This window comes from Theropithecus gelada, chromosome X, assembly GCF_003255815.1.
Source record: "Theropithecus gelada isolate Dixy chromosome X, Tgel_1.0, whole genome shotgun sequence".
Classification (NCBI taxonomy): domain Eukaryota; kingdom Metazoa; phylum Chordata; class Mammalia; order Primates; family Cercopithecidae; genus Theropithecus; species Theropithecus gelada.
In genome coordinates, this window is record NC_037689.1 from 53,819,986 (window position 1) to 53,847,498 (window position 27,513).

The window sequence follows — 27,513 nt, forward strand, 5'->3', positions numbered from 1 at the left end:
TGCTATAGATCTCTGTTTTAGGATGCAGCCTGAGATTTTTTCCACAACATAGATGAAGTAATAGAAGGCATACATATCAAATCTGAAAGTTGAAAATAAACTTTAAGAGACTGCTGTACATCGGATGATAGTATCAGTACCCAAAGACTCCCTTCTCTTTATCTCTACTATCAACTAGATTGATGGGTTGACAAATTTATTAAATCTTCAGTCAAGTATTTGGGGGTTAAAGAGAGAATTTCTTTCTGGGATGGCAGCAGAGTGAGTGGTAGGGGAGTAGCGGGCTATTATTAATGTAGAAGAAGCAGTCAGTAGAAGTAGACTGCTTTCCCTGAAAGATAGGAACTGGAGTCACTAGAAGTGAGCGAGAAACCAGTCCCAGGGCAGCAAGGGCAAGGCTAGTTCCTCATAGTGGCAGTAGGTTTCTTACATGTTTTCTGCCTTGGTCAGGACTGGATCAGGAAATGAAATGCACTGAAACTAAGGTTCAGGGACTCAGTGGATAAACCTAAGTAAGGCCATGGAAGGGGTTGACAGCCTTATATCTAATTCCAAAACATTGATGACACAAGGGCATGGTAGGGAAATGTCACCTAGAAACAGCACATATGAGGAAAAAATTGGGGATTTTAGACACTATGAAGTTCAGCCTGAGTCAACAGTGTGATATGCATATTGCTGGAATGAGTAACTGGGCAATGCTTAAAGGCATGGACTGAGGTGAGATGAACTTGACAGTGTTTTGGCAGCTGAACAAGTGTCCAGTCAGGGACTAAACTGTCCTTCTCTCCTTCTGATAGAATTATCATCTCTCCTAGTGTGGCAGTCTTCTGGGGTATGTCCCTGGAGGTGCACACAGACTTTCCTAGGGATGTGTGGGTAGAGATGGTGTTTATGGAATCAGTTTCCAGATTTTTGGCTTCTATAAGAAATTTGACTGTGTTTGTTCCTATGGTAGGCACTTCATTGGTTAATGATAGACTTTCTTCAGCTTTACAAACAAAAGCACACCTCTCTGACCAATCCCACTGGTGCATCGTAGTCAAGATACATTTATGCCAAATAAAAGTACAATTCAAAATATTGGCTACTGGAATCCTTCTTCACTCAAGGTACCATCAAATACCTATCCATCTTATAATAGATTCATTTTCAATAAATATCCACTGAGTATGTTTAATAATTATTTATCAAAAGGTACATATATTTAGGTTACTTGGTTATTACTAAGTGTATTTATTATTAATACTTTAAATACTACTCAATCTAAAGACTTTTAAAAATACTTAGAACCATTGACCGGGAGCAGTGGCTCAAGCCTGTAATCCCAGCACTTTGGGAGGCCGAGACGGGCGGATCACGAGGTCAGGTGATCGAGACCATCCTGGTGAACACGGTGAAACCCCGTCTCTACTAAAAAATACAAAAAACTAGCCGGGCGCCTGTAGTCCCAGCTACTCAGGAGGCTGAGGCAGGAGAATGGCGTGAACCTGGGAGGCGGAGCTTGCAGTGAGCTGAGATCCAGCCACTGCACTCCAGCCTGGGTGACAGAGCGAGACTCCGTCTCAAAAAACAAAACAAAACAAAACAAAAAAAAAAACAAAAAGAAAAACAAAAAACTTAGAACCTTGTAGTCAGAGGAAATTGTTTTTAAAAATTAAATTTAAGTCCACATAAATATAATTATTATAAAGATTTATGATAGAATGGTTAAAAAACTTTACAGCAAAAACATGTATCGCATTAGAATACAATTCTTTGGGGAAGTTGAAGGAAAATATGATTTAAATAAAAAGGAATAATATAAAACTTCTATTTATTAAATATGAGCTTTTTCATGTATTTTTAAGGATATGATGATAGACATTATATTGCAATGGTGTTTGGATTCCAGGGGATACATTCAAAACTGTACTATAACACTTTTAAAATGTCAATATTTACTATAATCCAAGGGCAGAAAATAGATGTCACCTTAAAATGTGCAAGCAGATATTCAATTTTCTAAAATATTTTTATTTTTTATAGATAGAATGGTCTGAATATCACTATAATAGAGGTTCTTTGAAGCCTTCTTCCTTGGCTTGGCAAAGAGGAAAAGCACTCTTCTCCCTTCCCTCCTAAGAAAGGAAACAGTAAAAGTCATGGGAGTTTTCTCATGTCCAACAAAGTGTTAGTCCTATTTGAATGATCTGTTCCAGGAATTCTCAATTCAAAAAACTCTTCTCAAGTTTAGTCTTTTCCTTATATGGGCAAGTTAGGTTGGTGAATGATGAAAATCTCATGACCATCTACTCTCTTTTTTGGAGTGTTTTTCTGGTAGCAACTTGCTACTTTCGAAAGTAGGGGCATTTTGAAAGCCTTTTTTTTTTTTTTTTTTTTTTTTAATGGAGTCTCACTCTGTTCCCCATGCTGGAGTGCAGTGGTGTGATCTTGGCTCACTGCAACCTCTACCTCCTGGGTTAAAGCGATTCTCATGCCTCAGCCTCCTGAGTAGCTGGGACTACAGGTGCGTGCCACCACGCCTGGCTATTTTTTTCTATTTTTATTAGAGATGGGGTTTTGCCATGTTGCCTAGGCTGATCTCAAACTCCCAAGCTCAGGCAATCCACCTGCCTCGGCCTCCCAAAGTCCTAGGATTACAGATGTGAGCTACCGTGCCTGGCTGAAAGCCTAATGTTTATTGTTAGTGTCTCTTACCATAACTCCTGATACAAAAAGAAAGGTCCCATTGACCATCTTTTTCTATGCCTTAGGAAATGTGTTCCCACCTTAGTTTTGCCTTATGTAATAGAGTCCCAGGGAAATTGACTCAATTTTTCATTTTTAGTGAAGAAGAAGGTCAGGTTAAAAAGGGTAAGTGAGTTAAGCAATGTCTTAAAGCCAGTAAATATCAGCGCTGGGATTCAAACTTAGTCCTTTTTTTTCTTTTCCCTTATTATTCTACTTCAACTCAGCAATGGTTTCTGGAGTTGAGTAGAAAGAACAAAAAGTAAGAGGAAGATTATGGTACCCAGTTTTAATAAAGAAAAGCAGATGCCTAATTCACTAATAGATGAAATTATCTACAAACTTAAACAAGCAAGCTTCAAGGTGTTATCAAGCCAGAATTATACTCTTGCCCAGAGGCAACCTAAACTCAGGAGAAAAACATTCAATAAATCTGTTTAGTTGCATGGTAAAAGGGAATAATTTGTCTTTTTGTCCAATAACTGTCATCCAATGTTTTTCAGGACACATTCCACTGATATTTTCATATCCAATATAAAACACTGAAACTATTTTCTAAAGGTCTCTTCCTTGTTCCTTACCTCCCAAACACCACCTTTAATTTTTTTTTTCAAATGAAATCAGATAACAGGTGAACTTGAGCTAGTACACATCTATCTAAGGGAGTTACTATTTGAATTTGAATTATCCATTCTAAAGTGAATTCAGTGACATTAACCTCTGCAAAGCTAATTTTGTGAATGTTGAGTACACTCCTGACTGATTAATTGGGAATCCATTGGTGAGTGTGACTCCTTGCCCAGTGCTCTAGATCAATGCTTCCATGCATTCGTGGAAGCATGGTAACATCAGATTTTGATTCTCCATAATCTGAGTATATTCTTGAGACTAGAGTCCCAGGCTTCTTTGTTTGAAAGGCACCATTGGTTAAGAACATGGAAAATTCTTATTGAAATCTCATTTGGTTCAACTTCAGATTTTCAGTATTTAGAGAAATCTTTTTCTGTACAGATCTCGTTTGTATAGACCTCATTCATGTTTCCTTTTTTTTGTTGTTGCTGTTACTTTGGTGCCTCTTTCCTCCATGGGACATTCTCACTATTCTGTTTCTCCTCCTCTGAAGACTACTGCTGATTAGATGCTTCACCTCTATGGCACTAACTAGGCTTCTCTCCTTGTTAGTATGATTTTACTAAAGATGAACTTCAGTGGCCTATTCAGAAAATGTAAGTGCTCCCTAAGCTGGCTCATCTAAGACCTCTCCCTTCCTTCCCATCACCACCATTCCTCCTTCTTCCTTTGACTACTTTTGATATTCCCTTTAGCTCCCTCAAATCCTTCAACATATTCCTCTTCAAACCCATATCTCCTCCATCTCTTTGTCCATCCATGACAGATCTTTCTCTTCCTACTTCAGTCTCTCAACTCTCTATGGTCTCTAAAGCTTTATGCTCCCTGCCACTACTGGGGGCTCTGGAAAACTCAAACTCTGGAAGCAACCACCTGAGGTTGCAAAAGATAATTGGAAACAGACTGGATACTGTATATGTTCAGATGGGATTTGGAGATACTGAGATGGCCACTAGGTATCTCCTCAGTCATTTACTCAAATTTTAGAACAGAGCCTCCATAAATTACATATCAGGGCAAAAGAAAATCTTAAAACTGTTATATGTATATGAACTGTATATGACAAACAGTTCACACTTAACTACTTCCTAGTTTTCTCTATAACATAAGACTTACTAATGGTTAAAAATATAATCAATATATGTAAATAAAACTTCCGGAAACATTAAGGGCAAAGGGAAACAACTTTGTACGCAAAATATGCAAGGTATGTTGGATGTGTTTTTGCTAAGGAAAAAGAGAATAACTTTGTCCTAAATTAAAAAGACTGTGCGAAAATGAGGAAGACAAAGGTACAGGACAAAATCTGAGTGAACATGGGAAATGGCAGAAGATTCGTGGAAGGAGAGTCTTATGTCAATAGCCAATGCTGGCTAAAATGGAATGGATTTATATGTCAACTTTTACAAATGACTCTTAGTATCAACAGTATATTGATCAAAAATGACTTGTAGTTTCTTTTCATTAAAAAATGATAAAATATTTTGGATTATTGGTCTGCTCTTTTGAAATAAAATTGAATATGTTTAAACATACAACATATTTTGATATATATATACACACACACACACACACACAAACATTGCAAAACAATTACTTCAGTCAAGCTAATTAACATTTTCATCTTTTCTATTGGTCTGCTCTTAGTAAGAGATTGCAAAATTTGTTTTTTAAAAAAATATTTTAGGTAATCTGTATAGGAAACAAATATTCTATTTTTATCAGAATAGGTACCTGTGTTGATTTTGTACGTCCTTGAATTTTTCTAAAAAGTAGTGTTTTCTCTTTGGAAAGAACTAAAAACTTTTACAGTCACGTGGCCTTCTATATTTATTTTTGAAATCTTTTATTGTCACCTTGGTTACATAGGTAGCCATGCATTCTTTCATAGTGACCTATGATCCTATTTAGCCAAGTATTCAAACCTTTTGTCAGTTTACAACCTTTGATATTTTGCTTTTCCCAAGTCAATTCCTAAATAAAATCTTTTATCTCAGATTGATTTGAAAAATTACAAAGGATTTGTTCCTGCACCTTGTAAAATGAAGGATGTTAAAAATAAGTAGGTTCATTTGGTATGTTGAGCTGCATAAAAAGCTTTGACAAGAAGAAATGCTGAACCTTCAGTAGGTTATAGTCGTGTGGGTCCACTATTATTAGTATGAATACTTGAAAAATTATAATAAATTCTTAGAACTTTGTTAGGGCTCTAGGTGTCCATGATATATCCTGGTGCTACTTTGTCCGATAATAATATCATGTCATCAGTCCTAACTCCAGTTGTTATTTTAAAATGTGGCATGTCACCGAGGGAAAAAAAACCCAAATTTTCTTGTCAAATGAACTCTTATCAGATCTTTAATTATGGCCATTTTAAGTCTTTTGTCATCCACAGATAGTTTTTAGTTTATGCTGATGCTTCCCTGGGTGCTCTTACAATCAGTTAGAGGTCAGATTGCGTCATCTTCAGTAAAACAGGACCATCTTTGAGAATCATAGGAAGTACTATGACAGATACTCTGGGACACAGACTTCTGATGCCATTGCTTAAATAACTTTGAGATTCTACCATTGGACAGAGTCAGGATTTATGAAACTCTGTGAAGAAGCTGATGAGTTCATGAAACTACTAACTCAAGATCAAGCAGGACAAGAATTAATTATGTGGGTCTGAATGAAATGATAAAGGATTTGATTATAGCTTTCATTTAGAATATTCCTCATGTTTAATGTTCTGTTTGCTAAATATAAGAAATGCCTTTCCATTTTCTCTTAAGCTATCTATAACTCATGAGAATTTAGTAGATTATGCTTTTGTAACAGAATGAAACATTAATTTTTTTATCCCTGCCTGATCCCTGTAAAATTCAGAAATTCTTACCAAGTATTCTTATTTTCATGGCAATATAATTATTTGCATAGGTTCAATAAATACATTTATATGACAAGACATAATTGAAAAAATATATAACTGAGGCATTGACTGGAATGTCATATTTGAGAATTAAGTGCATAGAGTCAGATGTGACCCACAGAAATACAAACTACCATCAGAGAATACTATAAACACTGCTATGCAAATAAACTAGAAAATCTAGAAGAAATGGATAATTTCCTGGACACTTACACTCTCCCAAGACTAAACCAGGAAGAAGTTGAATCCCTGAATAGACCAATAGCAGGCTCTGAAATTGAGGCAATAATTAATAGCCTACCAACCAAAAAAAGTCCAGGACCAGATGGATTCACAGCTGAATTCTACCAGAGGTACAAGGAGGAGCTGGTACCATTCCTTCTGAAACTATTCCAATCAATAGAAAAAGAGGGAATCCTCCCTAACTCATTTTATGAGGCCAACATCATCCTGATACCAAAGCCTGGCAGAGATACAACAAAAAAAAAGAGAATTTTAGACCAATATCCCTGATGAACATCGATGCAAAAATCCTCAATAAAATACTGGCAAACCGAATCCAGCAGCACATCAAAAAGCTTATCCACCATGATCAAGTGGGTTTCATCCCTGGGATGCACGGCTGGTTCAACATACGCAAATCAATAAACGTAATCCAGCATATAAACAGAACCAAAGACAAAAACCACATGATTATCTCAATAGATGCAGAAAAGACCTTTGACAAAATTCAACAGCCCTTCATGCTAAAAACTCTCAATAAATTCGGTATTGATGGAACACATCTCAAAATAATAAGAGCTATTTAAGACAAACCCATGGCCAATATCATACTGAATGGGCATAAACTGGAAGCATTCCCTTTGAAAACTGGCACAAGACAGGGATGCCCTCTCTCACCACTCCTATTCAACATAGTTTTGGAAGTTCTGGCTAGGGCAATCAGGCAAGAGAAAGAAATCAAGGGTATTCAGTTAGGAAAAGAAGCAGTCAAATTGTCCCTATTTGCAGATGACATGATTGTATATTTAGAAAACCCCATCATCTCAGCCCAAAGTCTCCTTAAGCTGATAAGCAACTTCAGCAAAGTCTCAGGATACAAAATCAATGTGCAAAAATCACAAGCATTCTTATACACCAGTAACAGACAAACAGAGAGCCAAATCAGGAATGAACTTCCATTCACAATTGCTTCAAAGAGAATAAAATACCTAGGACTCCAACTTACAAGGGATGTAAAGGACCTCTTCAAGGAGAACTACAAACCACTGATCAGTGAAATAAAAGAAGACACAAGCAAATGGAAGAACATACCATGCTCATGGATAGGAAGAATCAATATCGTGAAAATGGCCATACTGCCCAAGGTTATTTATAGATTCAATGCCATCCCCATCAAGCTACCAATGAGTTTCTTCACAGAATTGGAAAAAACTGCTTTAAAGTTCATATGGAACCAAAAAAGAGCCCGCATTGCCAAGACAATCCTAAGTCAAAAGACAAAGCTGGAGGCATCACGCTACCTGACTTCAAACTATACTACAAGGCTACAGTAACCAAAACAGCATGGTACTGGTACCAAAACAGAGATATAGACCAATGGAACAGAACAGAGTCTTCAGAAATAATACCACACATCTACAGCCGTCTGATCTTTGACAAACCGGAGAGAAACAAGAAATGGGGAAAGGATTCCCTATTTAATAAATGGTGCTGGGAAAATTGGCCAGCCATAAGTAGAAAGCTGAAACTGGACCCTTTCCTTACTCCTTATACGAAAATTAATTCAAGATGGATTAGAGACTTAAATGTTAGACCTAATACCATAAAAACCCTAGAAGAAAACCTAGGCAATACCATTCAGGACACAGGCATGGGCAAGGACTTCATGACTATAACACCAAAAGCAATGGCAACAAAAGCCAAAATTGACAAATGGGATCTAATTAAACTAAAGAGCTTCTGCACAGCAAAAGAAACTACCATCAGACTGAACAGGCGACCTACAGAATGGGAGAAAATTTTTGCAATCTACTCATCTGACAAAGGACTAATACCCAGAATCTACAAAGAACTCAAACAAATTTACAAGAAAAAAACAAGCAACCCCATCAAAAAGTGGGCAAGGGATATGAACAGACATTTGTCAAAAGAAGACATGCATACAGCCAACAGACACATGAAAAAATGCTCATCATCACTGGCCATCAGAGAAATGGAAATCAAAACCACAATGAGATACCATCTCACACCAGTTAGAATGGCGATCATTAAAAAGTCAGGAAACAACAGCTGCTGGAGAGGATGTGGAGAAATAGGAACACTTTTACACTGTTGGTGGGATTGTAAACTAGTTCAACCATTATGGAAAACAGTATGGCGATTCCTCAAGGATCTAGAACTAGATGTACCATATGACCCAGCCATCCCATTACTGGGTATATACCCAAAGGATTATAAATCATGCTGCTATAAAGACACATGCACTTGGATGTTCATTGAGGCACTATTCACAATAACAAAGACTTGGAATCAACCCAAATGTCCATCAGTGACAGACTGGATTAAGAAAATGTGGCACATATACACCATGGAATACTATGCAGCCATAAAAAAGGATGAGTTTGTGTCCTTTGTAGGGACATGGATGCAGCTGGAAACCATCATTCTTAGCAAACTATCACAAGAACAGAAAACCAAACACCGCATGTTCTCACTCATAGGTGGGAACTGAACAATGAGATCACTTGGACTCGGGAAGGGGAACATCACACACCAGGGCCTATTATGGGGAGGGGGGAGGGGGGAGGGATTGCATTGGGAGTTATACCTGATGTAAAGGACGAGTTGATGGGTGCTGACGAGTTGATGGGTGCAGCACACCAACATGGCACAAGTATACATATGTAACAAACCTGCACATTATGCACATGTACCCTAGAACTTAAAGTATAATAATAATAATAATAATAATAATAAAAAGAGAACAACAGAAATTATCTGAAAAAAAAAACCTGAGTTTGCAGTCTGGTTCAACCAGTAATCTTTGTCTTCTTTCTAACTTTCATAGAAATCTCCTTCATGAAATGTCTGATTACTACCAAGTCTCAGAGTTGGTTCAGCTAGTACTTCAGCAACAGAAACCTGCTGAAATTAACCAGATGAACTAGTGTTCCTAAGTTTTTCAATGGGAAAACTGAACTAAATGGAGAGTTGACAAAGAAAGCTTTAAAAATACCATGAGCTTGACTACATTTGAGACAAATTTCTTCCTGACTTTAGACCTGACCTTCCTTTTCTTAGAGCATTTACTCCAGAAAACTTTATAAATTATTTCTCTACTTTTTTGAGATATAAATATTCTCCTAGCCTCTTGCCACTTTTATACCTCAGGAATAAACTTTCTCAAGGACTTGGGAGCTAGCACTTTGATATAGAATCATCCGAAAAGACAGCACCCCTATCTGCTAGTCTTCTGTTGGGAGGATAGGAATCTATCTTTGATAAGTGCCAATCAGCAAACACAGATGGCCTAACTAAGCACATTGCCTAACCTCCCTCCTGATATCTAGTACTTTCCCACTAACTAATCTCAGCACTTAAAGGTTTTCCTGCTTTTTGTTTCAGCAGAATTGAGTTCAATCTCTCTCCTCTGTTGCAAAAGTTTTGAACACAGTCTTTCTTGCCTGTTGTCTAGTGCAATTTTGCTTTGACAACACTCACAGCAATGTGAATGCATGCAGTGTTCAATGACTTTAATGATCAGTCATTACAATTGAGTCCTTTGGTAGTTTTCAACATGGATTTGACATTATGGACAATTATGTTCCTTATACTATAAGGAAGAGCCAGCAGAGCCACATGTCATGTTCATTTATAAACCACACAAGGAAAGTGATTCTAGAGGGGAGGAAAAAAACCCCTCCCTGTGATTAAGATGAAGGCATTTCAGTCACTAAGCCTTAACATAAAATTATGTGCCCTACCACACCTCATATTTTAATAAAAAGTTTGGAAAGCAGTAGTCAGTCTTATGTCAGATAAATAGTATACCTCTAGCTCATTATTGAAGGCATTCATCAAAGATTAAAAACCTAAGACCCTTTATAGAAATTCTAAACTGGTCCCGGGATCTTAGCATTCAATTATCCTTTCTGAAATCTGAAATCAACATATTTTATGTCTAAACTGAGAGTATATCTGAAAATCAAAATTCAAAAGCATGCCTTCTAGTGGGCTGACTGATGGGAAAGGGCTGTGATTACGCCTAATTTTCACCCTCTACATCACGATCTCATTGATTATGTTTCTCAGCTTGCTAAGGGTTCTGTGAGGTGATTTTCAAGATGAATATTGCTATTTGCAGGATTTCCTGAATAGGAATATTTCGGGAGTAAATTGCACAAACCAAGCAATGTGCAGTCAATTTTCACTCCAGCATAAACAATGTATTAGAACACAGCCCTTAAAGCCTTTTTTATTTGGGTTTCATTACACAGCTAGCTGCATTTCATCAATAAGCGTGAAGTACCAAGCAGACAAAACTGAGGTTCACAGAGGATATTACATATTTTTCTAACAGGTGTGCTCAGAGTTTGACTAGAGAAAACAAACTACCCGAATGGCAAGGCCTCAGACCCTTTGTTTCCGAGGCAGCCATGGCCACCATGGCCAGACAAAGCAAGTTTCTTTACATTTAGGATTTGGAGCTAGGGGTGTGGCTGTTTGTAGATCTACTTTCTTTGCATTAACTCTTTCTTAAGATTTTATTAAAGGCAATTTTTTTTTCCTTGTGTTAAAAAAAAGAGCATGGGCTCAAAACTCCTCAAACATTTTATTTTTGGTGTTCAATAGTTTGAAACTAAGTAAAGCAAAGTCTAGTGTCCCATCTTTCTTTAATGGAAAAATAGTTTAATTCATTTAAACAGAGGAATACAGCAGGCTGTAAGGACTAATATCCCATATCTTAAATCAGAAAACCTGTGCAATCTTAATAAATCATTTATTAGTGACAAGGAATGGAAGCTAGACAAAGAGGGATAAAAAAACAAGGTAAATTATTATTCACACAGGTCACCATTTCCTAATTATAAGCTAGGGGTTTGAGAATTATTGGGAGAAACTCTCAAGTCATCAAATCTATGATTTTATGTTTCCCCTCCCCCTACCTTGGACACAGCTACAAGCAGAAGAAAAAGGCTAAAAGAGTATTTTTGAAATCTGCACTCCAGAGATAAAAATCTCGGAATATGCTCAAGGGACTGAAGCCAAGGAGTTTTCTGCCAGGAAAAAAGCAGCTCCCTCTCCCCTCAGTGATTTAAAACAAGCTGCAGGAGGCAAATATCATGACTCTCAGAAACTATACACAGCAGTGAGAGTGATGACTTGTAGCTTTGATAAAGAAAAGTGATTAACACAACCGAGCATGGCTTTTACTTCAAACTGCAGGGACCCATTTGGCAGAACCCTATGGGCCATAGACAATTAAAGACCCAATGCGGGTTTTCAGTAGTTGAAAACCATTCTGGGGGGCACAGACTGGGACTAAAGTCATTTTGGTTGAGTCAACAGGATCCATTTGTACCAAGGGATTTAAAAAAATCTTTTCTTAAATGTATTCCAGGAAGAGAGATAGCTAGTATTGAGTATTTTTAAAATTATTATAATAAAGAGGCACATTTTAACCAAAGATTGCATTTAAAAGAGTAGAATGTGCTTTTACCGTGAGCTACAAAAAGCTATTTCTGGTTGGGAGGAAAGACTTTATGGCCTTTCCTCTTTGCAACATTACATCAATTACTTTTTAAGAATATACTGGATATAAGATAATTGAGAATTTGGCTAAGGTTATTGTGTATTGGGCCAAGTAACTGCACTTTCCTGTTGGGGTTGTTTATTGAGCAATGAAAAATCAGTATTCATGAGATGTAGTTGTACTGGTGAATAGGAGCTAGTCAAATACCTCTGCGTACATTATGTACTAGCTAAGTGGAGAAATGGTCAGGATCCTAGAACTGATGGCTTCCCTGAGACGATGATGTGTTTTGTACTCACCCAGTCTTGCCCCTTGTGATCACATATGACTAAAATGCAGGGCAGTGGGACATCAGAAGCCACGTCTCAGTATCAAGACTTCCCCTGTGCCTTTAATGTGCAGGCTTTTGTTACCCATCCTGTATAATTTCTTAAAGCTAACTAAATTTGTTATTGCGTAAAGCCTATTGTGTCTCATAAACTTAATCATCAGACTGAACCCAAGACTGTGCCACTGGCTGAGCAGGCTGAGTTTTGTCCTGGTGAAATGATGTCTACTTGAGACTTCCACAGTGCCATCTGCTCTTGGGGAGTAGGTATCAGAATGGTAGACATAAGTGTCAGGAGGAAGTAAGGTAAACATAGTGGAGAACATTTTGCTAATCTAACTCATTTTAGTTGTAGCAAACTTCTCTCTATCTCCTTATTGTCACTCATGCCCATCTTCCCCAAACTTTTACTTCCTCTTCACTAGAATATTCTCAAACTTCCTTTTTCCTTTGCTCTCAGTTCTAGCAAAACAACAGTTAAATGGAGATGAAAATGTTATGTTTTTACAATCCTGGAAAGTAAATAAATTTAGCAATTAAAGTCAACTAACTAAAAGAAAAACTACTCAAAAATGTTACTTATCTTTTTCACCCTGAAGTTGCCCAACAATACATTCATTAATAGATTGTAATTTCAATGATTTGGTTTATTTGATTGGCTACTTAAAGATTTTGGCCAATAAGGAGACGCAAAACAGGGCAGCATATTGAGAGAATCTTTGGAATAGATTCCTTGAAAGGGAGAAAAGAGGATCACTTCAGCATTTACAAGGACACTAAAAGAAGGAGATAGTGGTGTTCAATTGGCAGGACTGTCTAAAGCCCTATGCTTACCTGCAGCATCTCATTAGTATTCTGGGTGCCCTGGTACCATCTTTATCCATTGACTTAAAAACACTTACAAGTAACCATCATTTACTGGATCCTGGACTGAATGTGTTTGATATGAGTGCAGAAACAGAGATAAATAAGAGAATACCTTCTGCACTCAAAGAACAGTGCAGATTTGTAATGAAATATTCAGATGTATAAAATTGAAGTGTAAATCAACATATGAACAATGGGAGATGCATAAAGAGGTTTATAAGAAATCCTAAAAGGGATTCTAACTCTACTTGGGGTATGGAAGAAAACTTGGAAGAGGCAATGACTTTGAATTCATTCCTAAAAAATGGAAGAAAATTCGTTATATCAAAATAAACTGAAAGAAGTCATTTAAAGAACAGAGAAAATCAAGATCACAGGTATGACATGAAATTACATGGATGGAGAGTTACCAAGTAATTTGATGTGGCTAGACTATATGGGGAGATTGCTGGCAGAATGAGAAGATAGAAAGGTAAAGTGTAGTCAGTCTGAGAGGGCTTTACAATGTCTACAAAAGAGCCCAGACATTATATTTTAGGAACCTAATCTCATAAACAACTTCAATTTTGGATAAGGAATCTATGAATATGTATTAAGCACAATTAAAACAGGGACAGAAAATGTATCATAGTAACAAATATGACACAGGCGTTCTAGTAATATGAATTTAATGAAGACCTTATTTCTAGTAAATGTCGAGGAAAAAGTAGCATATTCTAGTAAAATAATAATTATTATTATTATCATTATGACAACAATGATGATGATGATGACAAAGATTCCCTGCTTGACTAAACTTTAGTCAGGCTTCTGAACCTTCACCTTGGCTTATCTTTGCACTCCCCTGTAAAATCCAGTTTCAGCAAAGAAGGCTGTCAGTTTTGCAAGAACCCTTTACCCTTGGTACCTGATCATCCTCAGTATTCTCTACCATTCCCCGGGGGTTGTCTGATAACCCTGGCCCATCTTCAGCAAGAATCCTGTGAGGTTGGTTTAGCCAGAATCCCACTTACCCCTGACGTTTCCTCTTAATTTTCCATCTACTGACTCCTACCCTGCTCCTTGGCTATAAATTCCTACTTCCCCTGTGCTGCATTTGGAGTTGAGCCCAATCTCTCTCCACCTGACCTCCTGTAATACTCCATTGCAGTGGTACCCGTGCCTATTGCGGTGATCCTGAATAAAGTCTTCCTTACCATGCTTTAACAAGTCATAATTTTTCTTTAGTAATGATACAGAATGAGAAAATTCAGTGATATTGCCATTTTTCTCAAAAAAGAAAAAATATTTAAAGCAACATGTCCCTACCTTAATGTCAAATGGTCCTTCTTGGTTTGGATGGTTATAAATTTCCAACTGATTCCTAATAGGAGACAGCCACAAGAGCAGATGATTTAACTGCTCTTCAAGGTCTTCAAGCTTTTTTTCAAGCTGCCCAAGGTCTTTTATTTGAGCTTCAATTTCTCCTTGTTTCTCAGGTAAAGCTCTGGAAACCTGAAAGGAAAATACATTTTAAAAAGGTAAATAATTCTCAAGGCGTAAGCCAAAATGTTTAAAAATATATTTTCAAAAGTTATTTATCATGAAATGTTGCAGAATCTGATTTTTGTTATTTTAGCAGTATAATATTGACTATTTACATATATGACATGTTGGTATTTAACCAATGTATTAGAAATTATTCATTAACACGCTACAAAAATTCTTTGCTTTAAAGAAACTAATGCCGTTTTGGAATTGCAAAACACACACCTTACACAAATGCAAAGCCAACTGCAACTGATAAAGTAAAGAAGTACGTATTTCATTTATTCACTCAGTTACTAAATATACTGGTCTGTTGTGTATTATATGCCAGACACACTTCCTTTGTAGTTATAAAAATGAATAAGCCAAGTTATTCAGCATTAGTACCAGATATATAACACAAGTCTTCTAAATCCCAAATGAGTGATTTTTATTCAGTGCGCATCCTAAAATTAAAACCAAACCAACTATAATTTTGTTTGTATAGCAATCATTTCTTCTACTATACTTGCTTCTAGCTTTCTTTTATGTCATGGAGGACTGTAAAAGGAAGTCCTTTTATGTACAAGGAAAATTGGTAAGTTATATGTTTTTGTGAGCTATAGTTTGTGAGTCCTAGTAAACAGAAGCAGGTGCTTGAGATGGGAAGTAAAAAGAACATTTGGATTAGAGTAGACTATAACAGAAAGATTATAGGTTATTTTTATTAAGAGATCAGTGTATGCCAAGCATCGCCCTTGGAAGTTTCACTTTTGTAGACTTCCTTAATGCATCCAACAATGCTATGATATAGATATTATTATGATCCCACTACCACACATGGATGATGATGTTGGGGCTGAAAAATAATTAAATAGGTTAGGAAGCAGTATGACATGGTATTAAACATTGTGAGGTCTAGAGTTAGGCCACTTGGATTTCAATTCTTGTTCTAGTTCTTGCCTAACATTTTAGCCCGGTTTTCTCTAACTCTCAATGCCTCCTCTATAGACTGGGGACAATGATAACACCTACTTCATAAGATTACTGTTAGGACTCAATAAAGTCATCCCTGAACATACCTTAGAGCAATACTCTGCATGATAGTGAATGACAATAAAGTTATTAAATAGTAGTGATTATTGCTCAAGCTTACAAGTAAATAAAGAGCCAGGATAGGCTGGGCACTGTAGCTCATGCCTGTAACACCAGCACTTTGGGAGGCTGAGGCAGAATAATTGCTTGAGCCCAGGAGTTTGAGATGAGCCTGGGCATCATAGCAACAACCCCATCTCTACAAAAAAAAAAAAAAAAAAAAAAAAGGGCCAGAATAAACAAGAGTGAAGCTATTTTCTTCAGAATGTCAAGAGTTAAAACCGACAACCCAGAATAAAGAATTTAAACTTGTAATGATAGCTCTTTATGAGACTATTAATAATAGCATTGTAATACAAAATATTATACTGCAATATGAATAAAATTTTATAATATACATCTGTTCCATAATAATATAATATTACAAATAATAATAGAGAAGATTTTAAAAATAAACTAGATAATATACTAGTGTGTCACATAAACAATGTCACATGCTTTGGAACAATTGTTTTAGATACTTTTTAAATAAGTACATTCTTTAATTGGATACAAGAGTTAGGAGATGAAAAAGAAAAAGTTGTGGAGAAAAAAATCAATGTATAGAAAAATGAATTTTAAACAAGATTGTATATGTAAACAATATGTACATTGAAACACTTTGTAAATGCATGCATATATGTTGTGAAAAATTCATGAGAATGTATAAGTAAAGGATTAACATCCAGCCTGGACTGTTGCAGGTCAGTCTGGGACTGACCCTAGGCTCCCACAACACTGTTTCCTTGGAAACACTAACTTTAAGATGAATGGGAGATGCTGGGCCTGCCTTTGTTGTGTGGAACTGTACCTCATTGCGGGAGCTGTCAGTTGGAATACAGTCCTTGGATCCACGTGACTACAATGGTGTAAAAGATTGATGGGAAATACAGGTGGTGGCTCCTGTTGAAGGTAACCTGCACACATCTTGTCTCTCATTCCTGGCAGCCTTTCCCTGTGTGGGTGAGAGCTGGGCAAAAGAAGCACTGTGTTTCAGGTAGCACAGAATGTCCATGAATCATGAATTGAGATATTGTTCTCTTTGCTCGATTTGTGTTTTGTGAGTTCACATCCATAACTACACCCATGGTGCTGAACTTTCCTGTGTGTGTGTGTGATTTAGGTGATGTTACAAATATAATCCTACGTCTGTAACACATGATCTAATAATGTCCTCAACTTATTTTTCAAGAATTTTAAAGGAGGTAACTAAACATTTTATTTTTATTGGATCATTTTCTACTCACAAGTAGATGTAAAAAGCGTTTTACAGCTTCAACTAACAACCTCTAAAAGCCTCTAGACTCTGAAGCTACTGAGATAATAGCCATCATATTTTCCCAAACTCTCTAAAACTGAGCGATGAGCTCCTTTTTATCTATCATGAAATTGTTCACGTTTCATTTAGGCTTCATATATAAGCACAGAAATCTGTGTAACATTTAACTCAGATTGCTGGTTTCCTTATCATCCTCCCATACTATCCCTTCCTTGTAATAGAGGTAAAACAATTCCTGACAAAAACAAAAACAAAAACAAAAACAAAAAAACCAGTGTAATGGGTCAGATTTGACTAATATCTGGAATACTGAAATGATAGCTTATCATGAGAAGAAATTTTCAGCTTAATTATGACGTTGCTTTAGGTTTATCCTCTCAGACCTTGTCTTTCCCATCATCATAACATTTACCTCATGCTATTTAACTTTTTATTTACATCGATCCTTCTCACTGACCTTTGATTTCTGAGTCAAACAAGCTCTGTTCCTAAATATGATAGACCTTCAACAAAAGTTTGTTAAAAGCAATTTCCAAATTCAGGATTATTATTTTTTCAATGTAAGAAGCAGCATATGTCTATAGTAGTCAACCACACAAAAAAGGTAAATTGTATCCTCAAGTTAAACAACTTTAATTAACAGACAAAAATATCACTAAACTGGACTATATAAAAAATCAAAAGCTTCTGCATGACCAAAAAAGCCATAAGCAGAATCAAAAACAAATGAACAATTATGAAAAATAAATGTTTGTGACTCATATCTAAGTTAAGGGACTAATTTTCCGAACACATAAAAGAGCTTCTGCAAGTTAATACGAAAAAGGCCAACAATTCAAAAGAAAATTGGACAAAAGATAAGGACAGTTCACAGAAAAGAAAATACAAAGGATTTTAAATGCATGAACAGAAGCTTAGCCTTGGTAATAATGAGAGAAATGAAAATTAGAGCTTCATCTATTGCACTGGCAAAAATTCAAGTCTGCAAATACACTATGCTGCCAAGGCTGTGGGAAAATGCAGACTCTTCTACATGGCTGATGGGAAGCATACATTTGTGTACCTCTTGTGGAAGGTAGTTTGGCCATATCTATGAAAAGCATGTAACCTTTGACCCGGAAATTTTATTCCCAGGAATTTATTTTATAGATTTGTTTCTAGAATTAAGGTCAGTGCTTGGTGAGGGTAGAGCAGATGATGGGTAGGCTGAGATATTTTTAACTGTACCTTTTATATTTTGAACAGTGTAAATACATTACTGTATTAGTCTGCTCTCATACTACAAATAAAGACATATCTGAGACTGGGTGATTTATAAAGGAAAGAGGTTTAATGGATTCATAGTTCTATATGGTAGGGGAGGCCTCACAATCATGACAGAAGGCAAAGGAGAAGCAAAAACACATTTTACATGGCAGCAGGGAAGAGAGATTGCTCAGGGGAACTCCCATTTATAAAACTATCAGATCTTGTGAAACTTATTGATTATCAGGAGAACAGTATGGGGGATCCTTATCCATGATTCAATTATCTCCACCTGGCCCCACCCTTGACATGTAGGAATTATTACAAATCAAGGTGAAATTTGGGGGGGGATACAGCCAAACCATGTCAATTACTTTTGTAAAACATTATTTAATAAGGAAAACTACTGTACTAGCTCATCTTCCTACCACAAAATGTTGTTGAGAAATTACACTTTGCATATTTTAATAATGAATCATTATTATTCTGGTATAACATATCTAACGCCATCAGTGAAAAATGCTCTGAATAGTTTTCTTTGGCAATATCTCTTAATGGTTGGGTGGAAATCAAGTACTTTTAACACATAATCTTTTGTGCTCTTCTCCACTTTAAAACAGTTTCTAGGAATTGAGAGTATTCCAAACAGTTCATGGAAAAATATAACAGGTATAAGTAATGTATAACGTGGAAAAAGAGTAAGGTTTGTATCAGATTCTATGTGTTTTAAATTAATTTACTTTTATATTTACTATTTTGCATTCACATCGAAGTATAGACACAAACACCTGACCAGTAAAATACATCATTTTTCTAATAATCCTTTTAAGTATCATAAAACCATGCTCTTCATACAACATGTTCCCTGTGGTGAAAGAAAACAATTAAACACGTTCAATTCCCTTACGGGTTAATTTAGTATCTAAGCAAATCTTGACCTAATTTCACACAATATTACTTTCCTTATTCTTTCAATTTCTGAATGTTAATTTCAAATGTATAGAAGTTTTAATATCAAGATAAACAAAAGTGTCTGTTTTAGAAATAAACATATTAAGATGGATTTCATAACACACAAAAAAATTAGAAAAATTAAAGTGTTAAGCATAAAAATAGGAAGAAGAACTGGAATAAAATATTGGTGTGGGGAAGCCCTTTAGAAGAAAAAAAGAATTTAAAAAAGATTGAATATAGTATGTATATTGTTCATCTATAAATTAAAGCCAATAATCAAAATGTAAACAAATGACAACTGGAAATATTTGCAGCATATATTAGACACAGAGTAATAATTTTTGTATATAAAAAATATTTTAATGACTAAAAAAGGAAAAATCTACTGGAAAACTGGATAAAGAACATAAAAAGAAATTGACAAAAAATGTAAACAGCCAATAAACAAGAAAAAATCCAAACAGTTAGTAATCAGTGAAATGCAAATGAAAACAGCAATGATATACTATTATTTATCTATTAGATTAGTTTCTGTAAAAGGTATTTGTCAAAGTTCTGGAAAACAAGCAATTTTATGATCTTCATTGGAGCCCTAATTATTATACAGTCATTCACCACATTTCAATCAACAACAGACTGACTGTGATCCTATGAGCTTACAATGGAGCTGAAAAATTCCTATTACCTAGTGATGTCATAGTGCAATGAATTACTCTCATATTTGTGGTGATGCTGGTGTAAGCAAACCTACTGCACTGCCAGTTGTATAAAAATATAGCACAGACAAGTATGTACGGTACACAATACTTGATAATGATAATAAATGACCGTTATTGGTTTATGCATTTATTATACTTTTAATTGTTATTTTAGAATGTACTTCTTCTACTTATTAAAAATAAGTTAACTGTAAAACAGCCTCCGGCTGGTCTTTCAGAAAGTAGTTCAAAAGAAGGCATTGTTATCATATGAGATAGTAGTTTCAGGAATGTTTCATTGCCCCTGAAGACCTTCCAGTGGGGGACAGCGTGTGGAAGTGGAAGACAGTGATATTGATGATCCTCACCCTTGTAGGCCTAGGCTCATGTGCGTGTTTGTGTTTTACTTTATAACAGAAAAGCTTAAACAGCAAAATATTAAAAATAAAAAAGCTGATACAATAAGGATATAAAAATATTTTTGTACAGATGTTCAATGTGTTTATGTTTTAAGGTAAGTGTTATCACAGAGTCAAAAACTTAAAAAAAGTTTATAACGTAAAAAAGTTACCATAAGCTAAGGTTAACTTATCATTAAAGAAAAAAAAATGGGCCAGGTAGGGTGGCTCACACCTGTAATCCCAGCAATTTGGGAGGCCGAGGCGGGTGGATCGCGAGGTCAGGAGATCGAGATCATCCTGGCTAACACGGTAAAACCCTGTCTCTACTAAAATTACAAAAAAAAAAAGAAAAAGAAAAAAAAGTGTCTTCATAAATTTAGTGTAGCCTAAGTGTACAGTGTTTATAAACGGTATGGTACTGTATAATAATGTCTTAGTTTTCACATTTGCTCACCAATACCACTCACTCACCGACTCACCCAGAGCAACTTTGAGTCCTACAAGCTCCATTCATGTTAAGTGCCGTATGCATCTGTACTAATTTTTATCATGTGTATACTGTATTTTTACTGTACCTTTTCTGTGTCTAGATACACAAATATTGTTGTGTGACAACTGACTACAGTATTCAGTAAAGTCACGTGCAGTGCAGGTTTGTAGCCTAGGAGCAATATGCTATACCACATAGCCTTAGTGTGCAGTAGGCTATACCATCCATCTTTGTGTAAGTACACTCTATGATTGTACAATGACAAAATCACCTAATGACACATTTCTCAGAACATATCTCATTTGTTAAGCAATTCATGACTATATTTGTTGGTAGTAATTTGGTAATTCAGACCAAAAAGTAAAGCTTCTACCATGGAAACTACAAACACTACTGAGACATTGAAGAAAATGTAAACAAATAGAGGAATACACCTTCTTCATGAATTAGAAAGTCCAATACTGTAAAGATATCTGCCCTCTTCAAATAATCTATAAATTCAGTGCAATTCCAATCAAACTTGCAGCAACTATTTCTTAGTAGAAATTGACATGCCAATCCTAAGATTTATATGTAAGTGCAAAGGGCTAAGAATATCCAAGACAATTTTGAAGAATAACAAAGTTTAACAATGTTTGCCACCAGACATGAATATTTATTATAATTAAGCCTGTGTGGGATTGAAGTGAGAACAAATCATCTATATAACGTTACCTAATTTATACAATGGTGTCACATAAGTGGGAAAAGGATGATCTTTTCAGTAAATAGTACCAAGTTAACTGATTAGTCATTTGAAAAACATGAACCTTGACTCTCCACATCATACACAAAACATCAATTCTTGATTGTTTGTAGACCTCAATGTAAAAGGCAAAAAAAATGAAGTTTTCAAAAGAAAATATAGAAAAAAATCTCAACAATTTTAGGGTAACATTATTTCTTAAACAAGACATAAAAAGCACTAGCCATAAAGAAGATTGATAAATCAAACTCCATTTATCAAGAAAGATTGTTAAGAGAAAAAAATAAAGCAAAGTTTAGGTTGAAAAAAGATATTCGCAATGCATAGATCTGACAAAGGACTTGTATCCAACTTCTATATCAGTAAGAAAAAGAAAACTATTATTTTTAACGGGCAAAAGATTTGCATAATGACTTCACATAAGAGGATATAAAAATGGCACTAATCACCAGGTGATTGCAAATTACAACACAATGAAATACCATTTCACATTCACCTAAATGGTTAAAAGGATAAAGGTTGAAAATACATACTCTTGATGAATATGTGGATCAACTAGACATCTTATATACTACAGGTGAAAATTAATTGAAATGACCACATTGAAAAGCTGTTTTTTGGTTATTCCAAAGCCAAATGTACTCATCTTATGACCCAGCCATTCTACTTCCATATATATTAAAAATAAATATATGCACATACACAGGAAGGGACATGAACATCACACCAGCATTTTTCCTAATAGCCCCATAATAGACACAACCCAGTGTCCATTGATTAGGAGAATGGATAAACCGTGGCATATTCACACAATAGAATATCATACATAGAAAAACTAAACTAACTATGGCACAGGCAATAGCATAGAATAATATCACAAAAATAATGTTGAGCATGACATGTCAAATACAAGGGCATATACTGGATGATTCTGTTTACAGTAATTTCAAAGACAGTCAAAACTAATCTAGGTGTTAGAAGTCAAAAGAGTGCTTACCTTGGGAGAGGGTGGTGGCAGGGGAGAGGTTAATAACCGGGAGGGAACATGAGAGGGGCTCCTGAGGTAACGTTCTAATTCTTGATCTCGGTGGTAGTAACATGGATACATTAAGTTTCTTTTTTTTTTTAAATCCCTGAATTTCTATTCTTATAATTTGTGTACTTTTCTATGTGTCTTTATACTTCTGTTTAGAAAATTTCATAAAACTACTTTAAAAGTCTTCATTACCTTCAACTCCAAAATTCTACTTCTGTGAATTTTCCTAGGGGACTATCAGAGATAAACACAGAGACCTATGACAAGAATGTTCGATTATATTACTCTAGTGAAAAATTGAAACGAAATCTCCCCAAATAGAACTGCATTTATATAATGAAATATGTTGCATCTATTAAAATAAATATCATGAAAAACATCCTGTTACATTGAAAAATATTCATGACATATTAAAAATATAATAAAAATAAATTATGGTTTTGATTTTCCATACATATTTTACATATCAGTATTGACACACAGCAAAGGACCTGAATAGATATTTCTCTAAAGCAAACATACAAATGGCTAACAAGCATATGAAAAAAAATGATGATCCTCCCTAATCAGCAGGGAAATGCAAACCAAAGCCACAATAAGATATCATCTTATACCTGTTAGAATGACTATTATCAAAAAGACAAAAGATAAGTGTTGGCAAGGATGTGGAGAAAAGAAAACCCTTGTACAATGTTGATGGGAATGTAAATTAGTATAATTATTGTGGAAAACAATATGGAAGATCCACAAAACATTAAAAATAGAACTACCATATGATTTAGCAATCTTATCTCTAGGCATATATCCAAAAGAATTGAAATCAGTATTTTTAAGAGATATCTGCCCTCTCATGTTTACTGCAGCACTGTTTGCAATAGCCAATATATGGAATCAACCTGAATGTCCATCAATAAATGAATGGTTAAAGAAATTGTGGCATATAAACACAATGGAATTCTATTCAGCCTTAGGAAAGAAATAAATCCTGTCATTTGCAACAACATGAATTGAACTGGAAGACATGATGTCAAGTGAAATAAGCTAGGCACAGAAAGGCAAATACTGCATGATTTCACTTACATGTGAAATCTTAAAAAGTCAAACTTAGAGAAACAGAGAAAAATGGTGGTTACTAGATCCTAGGGGGTGGGGTGATTGGGTAGATATTGATGAAAAGATACACAATTTCAGTTAGACAGGAGGAATAAATCCTAGTGATCTATTGTAACTCATGGTGACTACTGTTAGTAACAATAATGTATATGTGGAAATTACTAAAAGTAGATTTTAAGTGTTCTTACCACAAACAATAAGTATGTAAGGTAATGAATATGTTCTATAGCTTGATTTAGTCATTCCACAATGTTTATTTCACAATATCGCATTTATATCGTGACAATAATACAATTTTTATTTGTCAATCTTTTAGAAAATTTAAAAATTTACACATAGATTTTCATATTTGTGAATGTGAATGAAATATATGCACACTTTATTAACCTTTAGAGGAGTATTACAAATTATACATGACATGATTTTAATTTAATTTTTAATATTTTTCGTCCTTTTTCAAAGTTACCACACAGATAGAATATTATTTTATATGTTTTATACATTAAATAGAAATAAATAATAAGTAGTACTGGTTGGGTGGCTATTCCTCTGAAATATTAGCCATGATAAAATTACTATTATAACTTAGGTTTATAACATATTTCAGGTACTTTATGATGGATTTTACTTATATTCACTTTCTTATTCTACCCGTGATCCTATGAAGTACATAACATTTTCTAAAATTATCAAGTGAGGATATTAAGGATCAACGATATAAATAATATTCATAAGGTTACTAGTAAGTAACAAAGATGGCACTAAATATCCAGGTTTTACTGACTTCATATTCTACTCTTTCCTTCCCTCTTCCCTCTCAAAACTTACTTTCCGGTATCTTTCAAAAGTGATATCATTTGATAAATGCATCTATTTAAACTTATGCTTTTCAAAAGTTATTTGCGTGAGTACAATCTATACCCTTAATACTTATCATTAAAGCAATATACATTTAGAAGTCAACTTCAATAAGAAATAATATAAATGAAATGCATGCAAGTAAACATATTTTGAAAATGAATACTAATATGAATATTTTGAAAATTAAAACATTACTGTTTGACATTTGTTAATTTTATAGGGACTATAAGAAGAGTTAGATTGCTTATCAAATGCATTTTTGGGTTATGTTTAATCCAAAATCATGTTTAAATGATCATAATTGTGATAAGCATCTTCTCTATTTTGGCAGGCTTGTTATTTTATAATAGAAGCATAGATAACATAAGTTGTTATAAAGATTAAAAATAGTAATAGAGAATTTCCAATTCAAATAAGTAACAATTTACATGATATTTTAGCATTATTTTCAAAAAATTTAATGTAAATGCTGAATTTGGAAACTTTTGTACTTAAAAATATGATAACTTGATTAAATTTTAACCTAATTTTAAAATCCTGTCTCATACAATTCCTAACTAAATACCAGATGAATGAAATGTTACATGTAAAAAATTGAACTGTAAAAGTAATGAAAATATGGGAGGCTATTCTTATAATTTTAATTAAAAGCCATAAAGTAATGATTTATATTCATAGCAGTATAAAATTTCTTTACATAAAAAATCAACTAAGCAAAAGAAAAAGGCAAAAATGATTCATCTTTTTGACAAACACTCTTGAAATAAAAACAGTCTCACAAACCCATAGAAAAAAAGACAAATACTCAATTAAAAAGGATAATGAGGAATAGACCATTTATGAAAGAACTATAACTGACCCATGTATAGGCCTATTAAAATTGTTTAACTTCACTAGGAAAATTCAAATAGGGAGGTGTAATATTGCACCTATTGATTTAACAAAGATTTAAAACACTATCTTGCACTGCAATACAATAGTCTCATATAACAGAAATTGTGTGGTGAATTAGGTTTTCTCATTACTGATAGCAAGCAAATAAATTGAAATATCTCTGGGAGTGGGGTGGGGTGTGGATGAGGCAGGTTTTTGTAGTTCATATCTAAAGTCTAAAACATTTTATTGCACTTAGGCCAGAGATTTTACTTTTAAAATTTCAAACAAAATTTCTGCAACGAATATATATTTCTTTTAAAAAAGAAAATCGCTATTTTAAATACAGGTACACGTGTGCTTCTATAGAAATAGGTATATGTATGTAGTACCTAAAATGTGCCAAGCATATATATCTATCAACAACATCTAATAACAACTCCATAATACAGGTAGTGTTATCGTTCCCATTGTATGCATGCGACTTGTACAAGGTCAGATAGCTGTTAAATGATAACCAAGCTAGGATTTGAACCCAAGAAGTTAGGCTTTGAAGCCCATCCTGTTAACCACTATACTATTTTACCTCTCATTCCCTTTAGCTGTATGACTTTGAGAAAATATACTATATGCGTGCAGTAGAAAGTTTGCTTTTTGTTTACAGCATTTCTCAAAATAAATTCCTTTAGGTACTGATTGGACCTTACTACAATTTCTTCATAACTTTGAAAGTAAGTGGGATGATAGAACCCTATTTTCCTTGCCACTATCAAATTCAGTTTTCAAAATTGCCATTCATTGATTCTCTTGCTTAAAATTGTATGACTGATTTCCAATAGCCTCCAACTTCTTTAGCCTGCCTTTATTAAAAAAAAAACAGAGCACTTCTTTTGGTCTGTTCCTCTGACATTGCGTACTCTGCCATTAAAATGTCTTCTTTTCCCTCAATAAAATATCTCTCTTCCTTATCGACACGTATAAAATTCTTCCCAGTCTTTCACATTTTTGTAATAAAATTGCCACCTCCTCAGAGAAAATTGTCTAATCCCTCTGGAAGGAAATAATGATTCTATCTAATAAACTCTACCATTTATTACCTGGGCTACTTCATTAGACAGTCAGTTATTACTTTTTTCTTTATTTTACTATTCTCTTCCAACTTATGTCTTCTTTCTTGTCTCTCCCCAAAAGCTAGAATACTCACACATACACACAGCCACAATTGAATTTTACATCTTTATATACCATTAGTAACTTTTCTTATGTGATATAGCATTTGTTAAATGAACAATCATACAAAACAATCAATCATTTGCTAATAAAACAGAAAAGAGAAGGTAAATCTCTTGAAAACGCTTATGTTCTTATACACGACATTTCTAACTCTGTTTCTCATTTTAGTCTATGTGTGAATATCCAAGTTCATTAGCACAGTCAGAACAGGTGTTACTTGGCAGCTGGGCTAGTGAAATTTGATTTGAGGAACACAGAGTAGAAGAGGGTAGAATCTGGTCAGTCAAGAGGACTAAGGAATAAAATTCTTGGTATGTTTTCTGTCAGTGACCTTGATGTCATGGATTCTGGGGCTGGAGACAGGACTAGGTATTAATTAATTGCAGCATTCGTGGTAATATCCGTGGAATTAATTCAATGAATATTTACCTAGTAGCTATTTTGTTACAACTGCTGCCCTATATTGCTTCTGTAGTTGATTGCAGTTGACCATTGTATGGCTATATATAAGTCTCTAATGTCAATATCCCTCTACGTTGAAAATAGCTAAATAACAGCACACTCTGAATGCATTTTAAGCAAATACTCTCTTGCCCACAACCAAAAAAACCTCCCCCAAATTAGTAATACCAATTAAATAATTCATGTAAACCATTATCTTCTTTTGGATAAAATGCATGTAGTATGAAATATTTGGAGAGTTCATTTTTGCCTCACTCGT

At 34.8% G+C, this 27,513-nt stretch overlaps 1 protein-coding gene across 1 annotated transcript in view; it reads right to left on the bottom strand.

Annotated features, from left to right (window-relative positions):
- The window catches only part of DMD (dystrophin), a 2,044,437-nt gene that overhangs the window by 737,844 nt on the left and 1,279,080 nt on the right, over nt 1–27,513 (bottom strand). Inside the window, exon 47 of the mRNA XM_025371836.1 lies at nt 14,533–14,718. Within this exon, the coding sequence (XP_025227621.1) occupies nt 14,533–14,718 (186 nt within the window). The remainder of the gene's footprint in view (nt 1–14,532; nt 14,719–27,513) is intronic.